The following is a 21,103-nucleotide window of genomic DNA, read 5'->3' on the forward strand; positions in this document are numbered from 1 at the left end:
TTGTATTTCTGCAGATGCAAAAGCACTTCAAACCTTACGCTACTCATCTGTAGATAGGGTTAACATATAATTTATTATGCAAACCAGGATTTTTTTGAGAGTAAAATAACAAACCTTAATTGAGCTATAAGGGACTTAAGCCAAAGACCCATACTCAAAAAACAAGGACCTATATCCCTTATCTACAGAACTTTGAACTTGCCACTTAAAATTCTTTCTTTTTCTTTCTCCCTTTCTTTCTACCCTTCCTTCCTTCTCCTTGTTTTCTTCCTTTTTCTATTTTAAATCCTTTTTGTAACAAGGCACTAAAATATATATATCAAGGTCAGATTTTCAACATACATCCAAGGAATATTTACTAGGTGCCAGGCACTGCTTTCCTCAAGTTCACAACTGTGAGGTGGACAACACCATTAATCAAATTATAAGTCAATAAATAATCAGAAGCTATAATAGTATCAAAGAAGGAAAAATGACAGGGTGTTCAGAGAGCAAAAAGCATAGGAACCTGATTAAGTCTGGGGAGTCCAGGAAAGGTTTTCCTGAAGAACCGTCTTTAGAATTAAGATATGAAGGATAAACAGCACATTGTTGGCATGGGGATATGCTATGTGCAAAGGCCCTGAGGTAGGAGGGGGCACTCTGCTCTAAGAACATTGTATGTGAGCAATCACAGGACTAAGTCTTCCTGTTCCAAAGTCTAGTACTGAGGCTAAGAGACCACGTGGGCGTGAGAAAGCCACCAGCTTTATCCCTTCTTCCTCCTTAGTAAAGAGCTCTAAAGACTTACCATGTTCATCAATGAAGACATGCATAGCATCCACAGACATCTCATCTTGCACAGATGTTTCAGGCCCACTGATGACTTGCAAGACAGAACTATCTTGCTGGGAAGTTACCCTGTAGATTATTTGTCTTTGTCTATTGCCCTGGAAACTTAACATATATAAAAGTTTCAAAAACTATTCGGAACTCCTCCGTATCCTTAACAAATCATTAAAAGAAGCAGCCACCGAAATGAAGCTGCTTCACGCTTCGTACCAACACGAAGCTAAGTAAGTAAGTTACGCTCACAGGGTCGTGATCTTGGCAGGCTCAGTGAGCACCGGGCTGGTGCTAGTGTGGTCTTGACTTGGCAGGTCTGGTTTTCCTTGCTTGGAACTGTGTTCATTAGGCTTTTCACTTTCTTGGATTTCCTCCTTTTCCTCACGGGAGCAGTTATCTGAAAAACATTGCTTTGTGTGTGAACATAATATTAAATAAGAAATTAATGTGAAAGCACTTGGAAATAAGTTACCAAACTGAAACAAGAATAGACAGAAAATCTATATAGCACCTATGAATTCAGAATGTGTTTAAATAAATTTTAATTTTACTAATTATGGAAGTTCCTAAATATATTTGAAAAACATAAGCACATAGATGTTGGAGACAAGTTATTTAGACATCTATGGACACCATCTACTTTATGTGCAGATTTTGGGATTCCCTTGACATAACTCCAGTGACCACTGGCTTAGCTGGTTGAAAATCACCCATTTGGATTACTTGGGCTTGAAAAGTTCATAGCTCATAAATGGGCAGTGTCAGATGGAAAATAAATTTCATAAACAAACTTGGCTATTTTGGAGCAAGGTCCCATTTACCACTTTAAAATCTTATCAATCATTCCTTCTCACTCATTCTCCATGTCCAGATTTTCAAGGTAAAGGTAGACTCAGTCCCTTCATAAAGTAGACACTCGAGTCTAGCTGACTTCGCACTATATACTTGGCCCTGTGGAAGGCACAGTGAGATCCTACACCTGCTCCTTGCCCTGAGAGTATTTTAAGGTGAATAAGAATGCCAAGATCAATAGGTACAGATTGGTCATTTGAGTTTTTACGATCCTCCTTAAATAACTGACCAAAATAAGAGTCTTAGCTTACACACTACGCACAGTGGAATCCACCCCTAAGGGTCAGCCCTTCCTTGTCTGAGGATATACCCCAACGGCCATTTTTGGGGCTATAATGACCTCTCTTCTCCCAAGACCGAAGATACCAAGAGCTATCTTCTTCCAAGTAAATTGTCTAAAGAACACAAGTGAGTGGCTTGAATCTATAGGCCCTTTCAAGACATGCCACTCGCAAAGCCCACCAAGATCTGCCCAGGCCCTCAAAAAGGAGAATTATGTTTGCTTCCCTGGGATATAAAGTTTTCGTCCTCAGACTTCAAGAGAAACATTGCTGGCTTCTCTGTGAGTCCTGAAGATAAACATTCCCAGCACATCTGTGAAACTACCATTAGAATTTCTTTGATACAAAAATGTTTGCCTTTCGTTTGACAGCTTGTCAAGACATAAGTTTTCACAGTTTTCAAGAAACACATTTGTGAGAAAGGGCTATCATAACAAGTAGCTTTGGCCAGTGATCATATGGCATACACAATGGCGAAAGCAAATGCTTTCTCCCCCTTCACGCTATATGTATCTGGACTCATTTGTTCATGTCTCCTTCTCATATTTTAGTTGCCCCTTCTCTTAAATGGGTACATTACATATGTCTACATATAGACTACTTGTTTTCCTTTTTCCCCTTCAAAATAACACATTTGTAGGAATTTTCTGTCTATAAAAAATGGTGCACATTAATTGTATGTAATTTAAAGCAAGAGAAAAGAAAAAATTCTAAATCAGTCTTAACCCCACCATGCTGATACAGGAGCCAATTTGATACATAGCACACCAGTCTTTTTTTTTTTTTTTTTTTTGCATATATGCTTTTTTGTTCTATAAAAGTTAAGTCACAATATAGATATTTAATGATTATGTTAAAGTAGAAATATTTAATGAGGTTAGGTATTCTTCTACATCATCTAAAAATGGTAGTTATGTAATATTACATTGATACCGCATAATTTACTGAACTAGACCCCTATTGTTGTAAATTTAGGTTGTTTCAATTCTTACATACTTTGGATAATTCTTCAAAAAGCATCTCTGCCTTCATTTAGGATTATTTTCTTAGAAATTCTAGAAGAGACAGAATATGAAATAGGATCTCTATAAAAGTAGAACTCTGACCGACAATCTACAACAACCAGCCCAGGAAGCCAATATGCTATGTGTAAGTCAGACTTGTAGGAAGTCAGATCATTATTTCTAGCAAAGAGTCCTGAAAGCCAAACAATAACCCCCATAATAATTGGCCCCAAATGGCCAGGGCTTGATTAATTACTGAGAGCTTCCCTGATTTTTGTCCCTGCTTCCAACCAGAGAAAGCCAAATATATTCCCATGACCAATCACACAGGATGCTCTAATTAGCCTGCCTCTAGCTTACCAGCCTCTGGTCAGAGCAAACCTAAAGCCTTTCCTCTCCCCACTACAAAGCTTTCCCACTCCTCTGCCTGCCTTTGAGTCTCTGCCAAAACTCAGGTAATAGTGGCGATTCCCTTGCTGTAGCAAGCTCTGAGTAATAGCCTTTGCTTCTCACTTGAGTGGTCTTGGTTTATTCCCACAAAGTAAAAGAAAGGCGTATCAAAACAAAACAAAATGAAAACACGGTTTTAAAAGCTTTTGATAAGAGTGTGGTTTTTCATAGCCTAGAACCTTAGTATATACCCAAGGCCTGAAGATAATCATAAAGCCCTTTGCGGAAAGGACCTGGGTTGGAAATATAAGAATACCATCGAGAGAACTGAGAAATCATGTATCTTACAATCGTGTAAAGGTCAAGCATTATTTCACTATCAAGCAGGGGAAAGATAAGGGCCCATTGCCTAGGCTGCTGATAACATTCAACACTGTCATGTTGTCTTAGAAATACACTCTGAAATGGGTTTTTAGATTACAACACATAGCAAGTTATTATGTAGTAATAGAGGAGCAAGAAGATGTTATCAATCTCAAAGTCATAAGGCACCACTGAAACAGCATCTAATTTGCCACCTTTCGTTCTTGCCTTCCAAGAACTAAAAGACTTATGTCCTTCTCTTTCATCCTTCAATCAAAAACCTCTGTCCTTTCCTGGAAGAGGCATATAATCCACTCCAGTTCCTCCCTCCCTGCTGTACCTGCAGGCCTGTTCCTTTCCATAGAAAACCTTATAGCATCCATATTTCTTTGCACACCCCTAGATTTCCAATTATACTGTTTGGATTGAATGTGGTTGGCTGAAAAATTCAAGAAGAGCAGAAACTTAAGTGGACAAATAAAATAAACCTTACGTATGGCCTGACGGGAAATTCAGAATAAAAGGCTGAAATTGATCAAGGAGCAAAACTTTTCACATATTTTCCTAATTGGATCCTCACAGTAAATCTGTAACCTGTTGTTCGTTATTCCTGCTTTTCTGAAGAAACTGTGACTCAGATGGATTTAGTAAGTTGCCCAACCTCACCCAGCTGGTACTGCAAAACCAAAATTTGGCCCTGGGCTCGGAGGTTCCGAAGCTGATACTCCATCCACCATACACACTGCATCCTGGGCAGACACACATGTACGGATCAGCGCTGTCTGATACGGTGGCCAGCAGCCACGTGGGGCTATTTAAATTTAATAACATTAAAAATTCAGTTGCTCAGCTGCACAATCCCCATTTCAAGTGTTTAACAGCTACCTGTGGCTAATGGCTACTGTACTGGACAAGCAGACATGGGCTATTTCCATCACTGCAGAAAGTTGCATTGGACAGTGCTAATTTAGATGCATGAATATTTATATAAAACAGATGAATCCCCAAATCCTGTATCAGAAAGATTTTTATCCCAAAGTAACCAATGCTTTCTTGTACTGCCCGGGTTGTTAAAATATTTACCTGACTCTTCCCTGTTCTTATCACTCTATATGCAGAGTCTTAGATATAGAGACATAGTAAAATGAAGAATACATTCGCTTTACATAAGTTAAATACCCAGACTTAATGTGTTTTTAAGTAAAGGTGGGCCAATTGACAAGCACAGCAATCCTTTTGGCAGACACTGGAAAAGCAAAAGAAAGGAGCAGATTGCTGGTCATTGCCAACATGGAGCCAGAGGGGCCCCTGACTGTCCCAGAGAGCAGGGAACATCCACGGGCAAAAGGACAGTTCTGGCACTAAGTGCTACGCATTCTGGGAGTAGCAGAGAAAGGAAAGGAGCAAAGGAAAGGAGCCCGCATGTGCAAATCAAACTGCCAGCAAGCAAGCCTACCATACAGACATTATTTTATCAGATACATAGGCAGAAATGTACTCAACAATCACAGGAACATGGACATTTAAAGTTAAAAGATTTTGTGAAACCTCTAGTCCAGTAACATCCTTTAGCCAGTGAGGATATGGAGCCCAGAGATATTAAGCAAGTGGAAAAGAAATGAATCTCACATTCATAAAGGAAATATAGTTTGTAGGAGCACTGGCTCTGGATCAAGATTGCCTGGAATCAAAGCTCAGTTCTGGTACTTCTCCTAGACTTACTAGACTCACTTGGGAAAGTTAGTGAAAACCTCTGAGCTTCATCTGCAAAAGGGAAATAATAGTACCCATAATATAAGGTTCTATGAGGAGTAAATGAGTTAAGATGAAAGTAACTGTATAATTTATTGTTCAAACTGGGAACACCTCTGAGGGTGAAAGGCAGTGCTATTACTAACTGTGGTGGCAAAATGGTGTAAATGAGGACCCTCCAGGGCAAACCACAATGTACAGTCATCCCTGTTGATACACACGAAGTGCTTAGGACAGTGCCTGGCACACACTAGGAGCTGCGTGTTTGTTATAATTATGTTTACAAGTCGGGATAATTAGGGAGTTCTGCATACAAGGATTTCATAATGGAATTCAACAGAAAAGTGGGTTCACCTCACAGAAATGTGCTTTACAATCAGCTTTCCCAGAATGCATCAGTTCCGTAAAGGGGGAGAAATCTGTGAGTTCTTGTCATGGTGATAAAATATAATTGCTCATTTCCCTGGAAATAAATATTGTTGCCTCCTAGGGAAGCGAAACATTCACTACTCTGCCTTCAATTTCCTGCTGGAGTAAGCCAATGTTAATATATGCTCAACACACCGCTTAGTACTGGCACATCTGGCAATTACCAATAATATCACCAAAGCAGCAGTGACCCAATATTTGCAAAACCAAATCACAGAAGCTCATTGGGATATGGATTGCCTTCTCTGTGCCATCACGACACAACTGATGTGGAATCGTACCTCCGAGAAGCCCACTGTTTTTGTCCTGCTCTCCTGGGCCACTCCTTTGGCTGGATGCCGCCAGCTTGGACGTATTGATTGATTCTAATAGGGAGACAAATTCCAGGAAGTTGGACTCATTTGGTATCTGTCCTTCCTTAGCCTCTAGGTCAGATTTGGAAGTTGGCATTGTTTTTTCTTTATCGTTGATCATGTCTGTGGAAGTTTTGCTCAGGAAGACATCCGTCCCACTGTCCACACTGAGAACCCGGGTGTGTCTCTTTTCGTGGCTAGTTTTACAGGATGACGGGTCAAGGTTAGCCTGGCCTTCCTTTCCCCCCTCAGACTCGGGGACCTCGTGAGGTGTGAAGGGGGGCCTTGCGTCACAGCGGTCTCGCGGGGACGGACTGCCGTCCTTTGGGGCATTTCCCCCCTCCCTGGATTCAGAGCCCGAACACGGATTGGATGACGCCTCCACCGTCAATCTCTCCGGGGTCCCGTCACTTCCCTTGCCTTCGGGACACAGAGCGCCCCCTCCCGCGTCCTCGGAGAGCTCAAGGGAGATGACAGGAATTCTCTGCCGCGTGCTGGGAGGACTGGCCACCCCCGGGGCGGCCGGCTCGGCGTCGGACTTCAAGCCGGCCCTCTCGGTGCCGATCACCTTCAGCGGGAGCGAGCTTTCCAAGTCCGTCAGGGAGTGCGGGCCGCTGCTCATGGTGATGACGATTTTAATGGGCTCCCGCAGACTCAGCGGGTCTCCAGGTTGAGAAGTGTCAATGAGAGTGACAGCCACCTCACTGTCCGAGCCGTCCACTTCGTGCGTCGGCGGCGGGTCGGCGCGCCCGGGGGCGCCGGGCGCGGGGCGCGCGGCTCTGGCGATCACCGTGTTGCACTGGGGGCCGCTGCCGCTCAGGCTGTCCGCGGCTGACTGGCTTTGCCACTGTTCCCTTAAGGAGCCCTGGGCACAAACCACAGGTTCCGCACTCCGGACGGAATTGTCGCTGCCCCAGGGCTGGAAGGAAACGTCCGTTTCTAGTGGGTCGTACTGAGACAAGGACAGCTGCGGCGACTTCGTCAAGGCCTCCTTCTCCACTGAGCCGCCCTCGGATCTGTGGCGGCCCTTGGGGGGCTGCGCCTGGCCTCCCCTCTCCTTCGCTGTGTCGCCGATTCCAGGTTCTGCCACAGCTGGCTCCGTGGGTACTGCTGGTGCGGTCATGGTTTCCCGGCCGGGCGCTCTACAAGCAGCCGAGCTTTCCATTTTGACAGCGGGTGAGGTAGAGGACGCCGGTCCTACCGCTTGGTCTTCCGAGAGAAGGACACCTGAAATGGAGCAGAACTGCATTAGCTCCCGAACTGGATGAGTAGCGCCCGCACAAGGCCTCCTAACGACAAAGCTAGGAGGAGCTCTGGCCACCCCGTGACTGGACGCTTATTTTTTAAATATCACCTCCACTGTGAAATTGCTCTTAAAATCTCCGCATTTAAAATAATAATTCAGGCTTTTAGATTTTGCTGGTGTGTGGCCTTGGGAGGCGGGCGGGTCGCCCTATCGGAAAGGTCCTGGCTCTGCTACTTACTAGCTGCGTTACCTTGGGCAAATTACCTAATCCCTCTAAACCAAGATCCTCAACTGCGGAGCTACTGACATTTTGGACCGGATAAATCTTTCCTGTGGGGGGCTGTCCCACGCGCTGTAAGATGTTTAGCAGCATCCCTGGCCTCTACCTACTTGATACCCGTCGCAACTCTGTCCTCAATCATGACAATGGAAAATGCTTTCAGAAATTATCGAATGTTCCCTAGGGAGAAACCCCCAGTTGAGAACCACTGTTCTAATCTTCAACCTCCTCTCTGTAAAATAGGAATAATTATACCAACCTCTTAAGGCTCTCAAGAGGATCTATAAGGAAAGACATGGAAAGCACCAGGCCAAGGGCTTAGCAATGGGCTTGCTGGGGCCTTGACCTGAGGAAAATAATAACCTCACATTTCCAATGTGGTTCATAGATTTTTCAAAACATTTCTAAATTGTATCTGCAATAATACATACTTATGATGGTGGCTGAAAGTGAGCTCTGTCCTTCTCCCAGCTTCCCTCTGTTAATGACCCTGCCATTCCCTAAGTCTCTTAAGCTTGAAATCTTGGGGTAATCTTTTCGTTGTTCTTTCTTGCTTAGCCTTATTGTCATTCAATCAATAAATATCCTCAATTTTCATTCACTTCTATCATGAAGACTATTCTCTGGGGGCTTACTTACTCTCCTCTGCCACCAGGCGCACTCTGTAGAAAGAATTGAGTACAAACTCTGGACATAGCTCTCCCACCTGGAATGCTCTTTTTCTTCACCCACTGAAGACCCCACTCAAGGCTTTTTTCATATCCCTCCTTCAACATGTAACTTCCCCTGATCACCTAAACCAGAAATAAGCTTTCTTCTGAACTCCTTAAGCAATTAATGTCTATAGAACTAAACTTTACTTACCATATACTTTTTAAACTATAGCTTTATTTATATAAATTATCTTCCTAACTGGATCGTACAGAGTTCTATAAAAACAACCATAGTTCGTACTCATTGAATCCTCCAAAGAAACCAGCCAGTTATTTTATCCACACTCAAGAATGTTAGCTGACGATAACAGTGAAGATCATTTTACTTTGTAGCAACCCTATGCAGGTTTTCCAACTATACAGAGTAGATACCTATTCATGGAAATAGAAGAACAGAAGGGTCAAGAAACTTGTCCAAGTTTACCACGCTACTGATGGAGCTGAGTGTAGAGCCCAGATCCTCTGAGTCTTGATCTGACCCTCCTCTACTCCCTCACATGGCCTCTCTCTCTATGTGTATGCCTCCTTTACTTTGCCATTCAGATCTCAACTTGAATATTGTCTCATCAAAGAGGTTGTCCTTGACTGACCAATATCAAGTGCATTTGCTGAGAATATTGCATGAGAAATCCAAACCACCAGGCAGGGCCTCAGGAACAAGGTATTGGGTTGGGTCTATAGAACACATTCATAATGCATTTTTATTGCTTCATTACCTCCCACACCACACAATTATGATTGTACAGATTAATAAGCCAATAGGACCATTTCCTGACATAAAGATGAGAAGAAAGAGCACCCCAGGTTTTAAAACAAATAAGGACTTAATGCAAAGACCCTGTGATGGGAACTCACTTGGCATGTTTGGGGAAGAGAAAGAAAGTCCGTGAAACTGGAGTAGAAAAAGCAAAGGGAGAATGAGAGCAAGAGAGATCAACAAGGCCAGCAGTGTGGAGCTTGGATTTTATTCTAAGAATAATGTGAACCCAGCAGGAGTTTTTCAAAGGAGCACATGATCTGAATTAGGTTGTTAAAAATAACCCTGCCTACTGCATGAGGGGTAGACTGTGGTGAAGTATGACAAAATTGGAAGAACAGAAGGGCACTACAAGACCTCTTCTTCATAAAGAAAAAAAAAAAAAAAAAACGGAAGAAGAGAGACCAGGGAAGAAGCTGTTGCAGTTGATGAATAATGGTGTTTTGGACTAGGGCAGTAGTGGTGGACATGGAGAGAAATAGACAAATTTGAAATATGTTTTGGAGTAAAATCGACAGAACTTGCTGATGAATTAAAGCTAAAGGTAGTGAGGGAAAGACAAACCAAGGAAAACTCCTTGATTTTAAAGCTTTGATAATGGGATTGGTGCTGGGACTGTTTATTGATAAGGAGAAACCCAGAGGAAGTACAGATTTAGAGACAGCAATGGAGAGATCAAGTGGGATCCATTTAATATGACTATCAGACATCTTATCCAGGAGGAAATAGGTGTAAGCAGCTGGATGCATGAGACTGAAGTCCAGACAGAGGTCAAAACTGGAGAAACAGATTTACTCACCATCATCACATAGATGGTATTTAAAGCTAGATATGAGATCGCCAATGGAGACCTAATATCTAGAGAAGAGAAAGGGGCCCAAGACCAAGACCAAGGATACTCCAGCTTTTATATGTCAAACAACAGAGGAGGATCAATCAAAGGACACTGAGAGGGAAGACAATCAGGAAAATGTAAAAAGCCAAGAAAAGAAAGCCAAGAGAAGAAAGTTGGTCAACTACAACTTACTGCATATACATGAATAAAGTCATACTGTGGCCTATAAGTGGGTCTTTTGTGAATACATTAGCACGTCACACCTCAGTACCTGCTTAACCCTAAGTAAAAATGCAATAATGAATTTCCTACCTGGAAAACCAAGAAAAATAGTTGCCCCAAATGACTCCACCAAGATATTGCTTAGCAATGAAATCTAACCAAATGTAGTCATTTGTTTTCTATCCTTGACACTTTAACTGTAAAAACATACTATATTACTAAAAATATATATATGTCAAGAAAGACACTATGGCAAAACTATATGATTATGTCACTAGATGCAGAAAAGCCTCTGACAAAATCCAGTACCCTCTCATGACAAAAATATTCAACAAACTGAGATAGAAGAGAATTTTCTCAACCTGATAGAGGCTATTTATGAAACACTCGAAAACTAACATCATATGTAATGGTGAAAGACTGAATGCTTTTCCCATAAGATCAGAAACAGACAATGATATCCACTCTTACAACATTCAATAAACATTGTACTGGAAATTGTACACAGGGCAATTAGTCAAGAAAAAGAAATAAAAGGCAACTAGATTAGAAAGGGAAAAGCAAAAGATTTCTATTCACAGATGATAATCATTCTGTACATAGAAAATCCTAAGGAATTCACTAAAAAAACTTAGAACTAATAAACATCCAGGAAGTTTGTACAATAGAAAATCAATGTGCAAAAATCAATTCTATTTCCATACACTAGCAATACACAAGCTAAAATGAAATTAAGAATACAATCCCAGTTATAACAGCATCTAAAAAAAATAAAATACTTAGGAATAAATTTAACAAGAGTACAAGACTTGTGCACTGAAGACTACAGAACATCGTCAAAAGAATTCAAAGATCCAAATAAATGGAAAGACATCCCAAGTTCATGGATTGGAAAACGTAATATTGTTAAGATGGCAATTCTCCCCAAATTTTTCTACAGATTTAATACAATCCTTATAATATCCCAGATTTTTTTTAAGAAATTGATAGTTCACATGGAAATGTACAAGACCCAGGATAGCTAAAATAAGTTAGAGGACTCACAGTTCCCAATTTCAAAACTTATTACACAGCAACTGCAATCAATATGGTATGATGATGGCATAATGGTAGATATATAGACCAAAAGAACAGAATTGAAAGTTCAAAAATAAACCCTTATTGTATGGTCAATTGATTTTCAATAGGATGCCACGACAAGTTGATGGGGGGGGGGCAGGGAAATAGTCTGTTCAATAAATGATCCTAAACATTATGCAAAAGAATTAAGTTGAAGCCCGACCCCACATCATTCACAAAAATTAATTCAAAATGGATCATAGACCTGATTATAAGAATTAACACTATAAAACTCTTAGAATAAAACATAGGGATAAATCTTTATGACCTCACATTCAGCAATGGTTTCTTATATATGGCACCAAAAGCCCAAGCAACTACAATAACAAAAAACGATAAAGTGGACTTCATGAAAATTAAAAACTTTTATACTTTAAAGGACCCCAATAAGAAAGTGACAAGACAAACCACAGAGTGGGAGAAAATATTTGCAAATATATCTGATCAGGGACTTGTATCAAAAATATATAAAGAACTCTTACAACTCACCAATTAAATTACAACCTGATTAAAAACTGGGCAAAATACTTGAATAGACATTTCTCTAAAGATAATGATGATGATGAAACATCAATATCATTAGTCATTAGAAAAGTGACTAATTTCATGCAAATCAAAGTCACAGTGAGATACCATTTCACACCCACTGGAATGGCTATATTCGAACAAATAGTCAATAACAAGTATCATCAAAGACATGGAGAAATTGTGATCTTCATATATTGATGATAGGAATGTAAAATGATGCACCTGCCTTCTAAAACAGTCTGGTAGATCCTCAAATGGTAAAACAGAGTTACTACATGATCCAGCAATGCCATTCTTAGGTATATAGTCAAGAAAATGAAAACACATGTCCACACAAAAACTTGCACAATGAATGTTCACTGAAGCATTATTTATAATAGCAAAAAAAAGTGCAAAGAACCCAAAGTTCATCAACTGATGAATAGATAAATAAAACATGGTACAGTCATTTAACAGAATATTATTTGGCAATGAAGTGAAGTGAAGCACTGATACAAGCTACAACATATATAAACCTTGAAAACATTATGCTAATTGAAGGGAGCCAGTCACAAGAGATCACACATTATATGAAATGTCCAGAATGGACAAATCCATAGAGACAGAAAGTACATTAGTGGTTGCCCGGGGCTGGAGAAGACGGGGAGATTGAGGAGTATGGCTAAGCAGTCTGGGGTTTTTTTTCCAGGTAATGAAAATATTCTGAAATTGATTGTGATGATGGATATACAACTCTGTGAATATGCTAAAAGTTATTGAATTATATACTTTGAATGGGTGAATTGTATGGCATCTGAATTATATCTCAGTAGACCTGTTTAAAGAAGAACACCATTGTGCCTTTTAACAACGAAAAGAACTGAATACTAGGATGGTGTATTATGAGATTGGTCTAAGGAAAAAAAATTGCTCCAGTGCAGTGTTGTTGAAAAAACATTGGACTTAGCAGTCAGTTGTGGGACTAAATGCCACCCTGTACAGTTGACTTGTTATGACTCAGAATGAAATGATATATGCAGAGCCTCTACTGTAATTCCTAGTACAAGGAAGGAAGGAAGGAAGGAATTGTTTCAATTGGAATGGTGAAGTCAAAAGCCCAGAACAGACATTGAAAGGATGTAGAGTAATACTGTTAATAGCTTGATCTGGAATAAGTAGTCTAATATGACAAAACAACGTGTGTGTGTGTGTGTGTTATGAAACTTTGTGGGTAACTAAAATAGCTGAAACCTAGCTAAAGTTCACTTCTTTTCAATAGTAGTAATACAGAAAAAAGAATGTGAATAATCCTTTACACATTATTGTCAGGGAAATTAGCTGAGTGATGACAAAAGAAACTTCATTTTAGGTTTTCAGACCCAAGAGCTAATTTCAGCTGTTTTCCTGAAGATAAAATTGTACACTACTTTCAAAATTTAAATAAAGCATACATTTCTCTTTACAGTAGCACTACAAAAAAATAAAAATGCAGAGAAAGGAAGTAGTTAATTCAGGTCTCCAAAAACTCTTTTCTGAGTCTTCTGAAGGCAATCAAAAGATAATAAAACGAAATCTTTGTGAAAATGGAAAATAAAAATCTGGGGGCTTAAAAGAAAGTTCCCAGAAACAAAATTGGCAACTTGAAGGAGATGCGGTATACGGAATGCAATATCATTTCCTCTGTCATTTTTCAATGCAAGTACTAAGATAAGAAGTTTGTATGCCAATGGTGAATTAATCCAGTTTTTTATCTGCCATTCTGAGCCACATGAAATAAGCACAAACTGGAGAAAGGAAAATGACATAGGATTCGATAAAACATTCAATTTAAAAGTAGGCGCAGTGTACAAAATCTGATGAGAAATAATTAAAATTAAGAGTTGAAGAAACGAAGTTGAAATAAAACTATGCAGTCTTAGGTACGGTTCTTATTTTGAATTAATTCACTGGCATTCTGTTTTCCAAAAGTTCTTTTTCACTTCACTGAAGATAATGCTGTGATCAATTATTAAATGGTGATAAGAAACACTCTACCTTTGAGATCTTCCACTGTTTCCTGTGCCGGCAACTCCTAAACAAATGGAAGAACAAAAATCAATATGTGACTCAGCTCAGTGCCCATTTCCAGGCAGTCAGCAGGCACGGAGTGGCAAGCTACTCGTTTTCCCAATGGCACGTGGGGAAGAGACTATACAGTGTCCACTCTGCGTAAGCCTCTAATAAAATGGATAGCAAAAACGAATACAGAATATAGGTAAGTGCAGATAACCAAGCAAGACCACTGTACTGTGATAAAAGGCGTTTGATAATTAAGAAAGTAAAAAGGAGAGAGAAGAATGTGCTACCGTGCATGACCGCGAATAAAGCCCAGTAAGGCTCATCTAGAGCAAAGGGGTTTATTGACTTCCCAAGGGACAGCTGTGATTTAATGTGGAGTGGTGCAGTTGATTCCAGGGGAAGACAATGAATGACAGGAGAGGGGAGAAGGAGGTCAAGGTCTACTGATAGGTTCTTCGGGCCAGGGTGGCAGGCCCAGCGGGGGTAGGCCGGGGCGGTGTGTCCAGCACCTGACTGGGTGTTTATATCATGGTCCAAGGGCTCCCCTGAGGTCCCTTCCACACTCTAAGATGTGGCACACCACCAGCACAAGGGCAGTAGCAACAACTAGAACTGCTACCCTTGCACGCTCCCGTTTTAGGCATGATCAACACTATGCGACAAGAACAGCATGAAACAGAAAAACCCACACTGACCAGTGGCCCAGATGAGTGATGAAAGTTTATGCTTTGCCCTCGGGAGCTGCAGCGGAGTGGAGGCGTGGAGAGGCTTCGATGAGGCTCTTCCTTTTTGCCATTGTTAATCTGCCTGTTATTGCTAATGCACAGAAGAAACACAAGAGCGGTGATATTATCAAATAGAACTATGACTTTGTATTAGTCCTTAACCAACTCCTTTTCCTAGAATCTGTTTTGTAATATTCATGGTACACAAATTTTGTATTTAAGGGAGAATAATAAATGTTCTTTTAAAATAAGGCATGCTTTCTAAAGGAACTATCAGAAATAAAGACAAGAATAGTGACAGTGACACTCACGAATCACTTTTAGTTTTTCAGTCTGTGCAGTGTATTACTTCTATATTAACAAACACAAATGTTCTTTCTGAAAATACTCTGGCATGCACTAAGCACTTAGATGACAAGATAAAAACACTGAAGTCAAATATTTGGCTGTGTTAAGCCTAATGCAAATGAATTCCAGAGCACAATATAAGGTCAAATGAATAGTTAAACCATCTTGATTATCAGTATCGATTTTATGCTTAAGTGTATGTTTCAAGAGAAGAAAAATGCACATATTAGTGTCTGCCTATACTGGTGTGTTTTCGTAAGCAACTAATAAATGAAAAAAAAATTTAACCAAAACTAAAACATTTAAATTATGAACTGACACATTAATAGAAATGTTACCTTGGAATTTTGTGATTAGTTATATGTTCCTTGTTGGCCTCTTTGTCTTTATTTGGCTTTTCTTTCTTTCCAGAGGGCCTCTGCTGAATTAATTCTCCTTTATCAAACATGAGGTGTAGGCGATAACTGACCAATTTGATTATTGTGAAGAATATAGTCACTGAACTGCAGTAAAAAAATGCAGTGATAGCATTTGGAGGAAAAGCCTAAAGAAGAGAAAAGAAAGAAAAAATTCATTCGTTTGCAGGACGATCTTTTGTTTTAAATCTGAAAGCATTGTTGGACTATTTATTGAATACAAATTGGGCAAGAGTTCAAATTTTATTGGCTTTACAACTTTTCCTGGTTGCGATACCCGAGGAGAAAGAAAGAGCTGCTATCTTTTTTATCTTTTTAAAAACATCTTTCTTGTTTCTCAGGTTCTGGTACTAGTCGAGTTGATGACCAACATTTCATTTGCAGGCAGGAACCCCACAGAACAAAAGGTGTTTTATATTCAGCCTCTCCATGTCCTTCTGGTTCTTTTCCAGAACCTGATCTGGCCTTCCTGCACACATGCTTGTAGCAAAGCCTGAAGAAAGGCCTTTGAGATGCTGTTTCCTTCAACAAAGCACAAAAAGCCTTGTTGAGAACAGAAGAAAGAAGGAAGGGAAAAGGTTAATGTAACATCTCCTCCCTCCCTCCCTCCTTCCTTCCTTTCTTCCTTTCTTCTTCCTTCCTTCCTTCCTTCCTTCTGTGCTCTCCTGTTGGGTTAACACCATCAGGACATGTATTTCCCTAGTGGTTTGATGCAGGCAAGGGGTCACAAAAGGGCACATTGCTTCTAAAAGGAAGATAGTTACATTAGTGTAAAAGGATCTGACCATGGAGATCATGGTGAAGGTCAGTTCAATTCTGTCCAATCCCCTCAAGAAACAAAAAGAATCACTAGCATCCATGAAACTGTCCTACTCTGTAGGATCCCCCACATACCTTCCTAGTTCTCTCCCAGGACCATGGACGATTGCAGGTTCTCTAGTCCTTCCTAAACTAAATTCTTATCTTTGGAGATTGAAATAGATCCCAGGGTCTCAAGATAATATGAAGGACAGCCTCAATAAAAAGCAAGACCCTTTTATCAATGCATCTCACTAAAGGTTCTCAAGAAATCCAGTGATAAGTGCAGTCTCTCCTTCAACCTGAACCTGCTGGGCCTGTGAACAACATAGCCCAGCCCAAGTCTGCTCCCATGCAGCCCCTGCACAACCCACCATGGTCCCATGATAATCTATCATCTAGGTAAGACCACTCCAAAAACAACATGGCCAAACAAAAAGAATAAAGGAAAAGGAAAACTGTCACCAACAAGTAAAAGCTGGAGTGAAGAATTTTCACCATCACTGACTTGCTTTGACTTCATGGGAAAAAGGTCCACTAAGAAATATAAATTAATAAAAAAAAAATATATATATATATAAATTAATAAATAAGTGAATGAAAGATTGATTAAATAAAACAAATAGATAGATGATAGATGATAGATAGATAGATGATAGATAGATAGATAGATAGATAGATAGATAGATAGATAGATAGATAGATAGATAGATATGAGAGAGATCGAGAAATAAAGTCAGGTTCCCTACCTGGAAGCAGATAAGTTTCCCATTGACACACATACCTCCTGAGGAGAAGCTGTGATGAACTTCAAGCAATACAGAGAGGAATTAAAAGAGAAAGAGTGATGGGGCCACTAATAGTCCCCAACACTTTTTCTTAACATGTCTATATATTTTGGGTCTAAAAATTACAGGCTAAAGCTAGAGAGTGAGTTTGAAGAAACTGATAAAGGAAGAATAAAACCCAGCAAATGTCCAGAGAATAGATTAGCATCCTATCATACACAAATTATATTCAAAAGTTGTTTAGATTATAAAAGTTGTTTAAATTATAATGTAACTTGGGATTCATAGTACACTGATTAGCGGGGGCCACAGAGAGAATTCGTACTCACTAAATATTCCATGTGGCCCCATGCATTTCCCAGCTTCCCTTGCAGTCAGGCTGGGGTCATATGACTACTTTTGGCCAGTGGACTATGAGGAGAAGTGGCTGGTGTCACTTCTAAGCCTAGACAATTATGAGCTAGGTGCCTCCTCCATCTCATTCTTCTCTTTAGTTGGCAATATCAGAGGCTGTATTTTTAAGATATTCTATCTGCAAGAGGACAGAGCTTCCTTCAGCCTGGGTACCTGGGTGACACTGGAACAAGGCCCTTACAGACCTGAGACAGACATGTCCTAGAAGTGAGAAATAATCCTTCGATTCATTAAACCTCTGAGATTTGGGGGTTGCCTGCTGTGGCAGCTAGCACTGATTCACACAATACTGGGGGGTTCCATTTCCATGAGAAAGCTTCCATTCAAATTATATTAGAAATAAATGGGGGAAAAACCCTCAGGTATTGGGAAGAGAATGCAAGGGAAGGTGAGAGAGGAAAGATTAAATATGGATATTGGGATAATTCATTTGGAAAGAAACTGACTTGCTACAATAAGAAGAGGTATTACTTTTCAGTTTACCCTCATAAATATGGAGGTAGCACCAGCTTGGTAGTGTTGAAATTAAGAGAAGGCAAGACAACATGGATGGAACTGGAGGGTGTTATGCTGAGTAAAATAATCAGAGAAAGAAATGTATCATATGACCTCACTGATATGAGGAATTCTTACTCTCAGGAAACAAACTGAGGGTTGCTGGAGTGGGGGGTGGGGTGGGAGGGATGGGGTGGCTGGGTGATAGACACGGGGGAGGGTATGTGCTATGGTGAGCGCTGTGAATTGTGCAAGACTGCTGAATCACAGACCTGTACCTCTGAAATAAATAATGCAATATATGTTAAGAAAAAAAAAGGAAGAAGATGAAGATAGCAGGAGGGGAAGAATGAAGCGGGGGAAATCGGAGGGGGAGATGAACCATGAGAGACGATGGACTCTGAAAAAAAAAAATGAGGGTTCTATAGGCGAGGAGGGTGAGAGGATGGGTTAGCCTGGTGATGGGTATTAAAGAGGGCACGTTCTGCATGGAGCACTGGGTGTTATACGCAAACAATGAATCATGGAACACTACATCAAAAACTAGTGATGTAATGTATGGTGATTAACATAACATAATTAAAAAAAAGGTAGATATAAATAAAATAAATTTAAAAACAAAAAAAGAGAAGGCAAGAAATTACAATGAGGTTTAGTATCTAGTTTGCAACCAGGTGAGAAAAGGCTCTTGTCTCCTTTATAAAGGACCACTGGCACTTTGTCACATCCCCAAAAGCCCATAGACCTCACCAGGCCATAGCAAAAGACAGCGATTTTACTGAAAATTTCCAGGGAGAGAGGAAAAAGTTTTACAACATGCTAGAGATGGCACATTATTCCTCCCAAAACTCCCTGATCTCCTTTAAAACCTCTCCCTTCAGAAGACCCTGCAAACAGAATCTAGAATCCTCCCAAATATCCCCTTTTTAATGTTATGTACTTAAGCTCTGCTCAGGCTTCTCCAATTGTACATTTCCAGGGACATCACTGAAAATTACTTTCAAGGTCATTTTACTGCTGACATCATCATGCTCAGTCAACAAACGATCCCCAGCTCCTAGGATTTTCTGTCCTTATAAGTATGAATGCAAGGAGAGGAGGAGGATTTAGGAAGAAATATGTCAGGAATGAGCAGCTTTTAGCTCTCTTTTAATTTATATCACAGATTCCAGACACACCCCCATATTAGGTATATTCAGATTTTGAATAGAGGTTTCAGGGAAATCACATTTTTTTTGTTTCCATAAACTTATCATTTTAACACATTCTAATTAATAATAGGAGGCAATATTTTTTCAAAATTATATCCTTGGCCACAGAAAAGCTGTATGTTGTTCCCTGACACATTATTAAGATAACTAGTGGTATAATAACTCATTTTACCAAACTTTTTCTGACAAAATTTCATGAAAAAAACAACATGCTGTTACCAATTAAGCAATTACAAATATATCTGCACGGTTCAGAAAACTGGATTTCTTGGGATTTGGCGCCATCTAGAAGAATCTGTCTGCCTGAACACCCAGACCATCTGCAGTCCCCTCAGATGGAACCCACCTCTGTTCCTTGAGGTTCATAGCTCAGGCTCTCTCATAGAGTGTACCCACTCTTTCTTAAAAAAATTTTATTGTGGTAAAATACATATAACATAAAACTTACCACCGTAACTTTTTTTAAGGGTACTGTTCAGTGGCATTTAGTACATTCACATTATTGTGCAACCATCAGCACCATCCATCTATGGAACTTCTTCATCTTTCCAAACTGAAAGCTTATACCCATTAAATAGTAACCCCCATTTCCTCCTCCCCCAGCCACTGGCAACCAACATTCTATTTTCTGTCTCTATGAATTTGACTCTTCTAGGTACCTCATATCACTGGAATCATACAGTATTTGTCCTTTTGTGACTGACTGGACTATTTCCCTTAGCATAATGTTCTCAGGGTCCAGCCGTATTGTAGCATGGGTCAGAATTTCTCTCCTTTATAAGGCTGAATAATATTGCATTCATTCATTACACATTTTGCTTATCCATTCACCTGTTGATGGACATTTGGATTATTTCCACCCTTCATTTATTGTGAATAGTGCTACTATGAACATGAGTGTGCAAATACCTCTGCAAGACCCAGCTTTAAATCCATTTGGATATATATCCAGAACTGGAATTGCTGGATTAAACAGCAATTCTATGTTTAATTTTTTGAGGAACCTCCATGCCGTTTTCCATAGTAGCTGTGCCATTTTACACCACTCTGGTTTTTCACTTCAGGTTAATGGGTTATTACTGTCCATCTCTTGAGTAGCCTGGAGAGATCAATAATCTGGTTAAGTGAGTACTACCCATAAATAATGCTGGTATCCAGTGAGAATAAACCACTTCTGAGGGTTTCCGTGTGCAGACATAAAGAAGGGCCCTCTTGAGGATTCAAACTTTAGCAGTGTGTATTTCATAAAGGTACCTCATCAATGTACTTTCACAAACTAATTTTGAAGAAGACTTCTGTAAATGCTTTTCTCATCTTAAAAAAAAAAAAAAATGAGGAAGCTAAAGCATAAGTGAGTCATACTTCCAAGCTGGTAAGGACATGTATCTCCTCTCACCTGGAAGTTACTTACCTAGCCACTTCCATGACCTGACAGAGACCCAAGGACTCAGAAGAAAAAAAATGTTAAATGTCTTCTGGGCAGTCAAAACACATCACTGTTATAAAGAAACTCCTCTCCACTCCTATGGTTTCCAGGAAAGGGAACCGTTCCCTCTACATGCTAGCCTCTGTGCTTCTGGCTCCTTCCTCAGTGATTTCTGACCAGTGTTTTGGGGAGCAGGAACTGGGCATGCTATCCCTTCTGTCTCAGAACTAAGCCCTGATCGAGGAGATCTGTGTCTGGGTGGCATCTCTCCATACTGCATGGTTCCAGCACGGTTCCTAAGTCAGAGAGGCTCAGTGCTTCCCACACTGCCCCTGAACAGCTAGTTAGTAAGGCTCCATGACTCTAGGGCTCACAATTAGGAAGTCCACCTACCTGCAGATATAACACATTTCCAAATAGCTTAATTTGCAATAAAGGTGATACCTGAACTCCATCTGCTTGACTACTGTCTCCCTGGAGTGGCTCAGAAAAAGGA

The 21,103-nt window shown here is 40.2% G+C and overlaps 1 protein-coding gene across 1 annotated transcript in view; it reads right to left on the reverse strand.

Moving 5' to 3' along the window:
- PCNX2 (pecanex 2) overlaps positions 1 to 21,103 on the reverse strand; it is a 305,854-nt gene that overhangs the window by 261,495 nt on the left and 23,256 nt on the right. The window contains exons 2-7 of the mRNA XM_035008472.1: positions 15,398 to 15,603; positions 14,682 to 14,802; positions 13,963 to 13,999; positions 6,178 to 7,476; positions 1,075 to 1,222; positions 791 to 936 (exon numbers count right to left, since the gene is read on the reverse strand). Of these exons, the coding sequence (XP_034864363.1) occupies positions 791 to 936; positions 1,075 to 1,222; positions 6,178 to 7,476; positions 13,963 to 13,999; positions 14,682 to 14,802; positions 15,398 to 15,603 (1,957 nt within the window). The remainder of the gene's footprint in view (positions 1 to 790; positions 937 to 1,074; positions 1,223 to 6,177; positions 7,477 to 13,962; positions 14,000 to 14,681; positions 14,803 to 15,397; positions 15,604 to 21,103) is intronic.

This window comes from Mirounga leonina, unplaced genomic scaffold, assembly GCF_011800145.1.
Source record: "Mirounga leonina isolate KUSES-001 unplaced genomic scaffold, KU_Mleo_1.0 Mir_152, whole genome shotgun sequence".
NCBI classification, from domain to species: Eukaryota; Metazoa; Chordata; class Mammalia; order Carnivora; family Phocidae; genus Mirounga; species Mirounga leonina.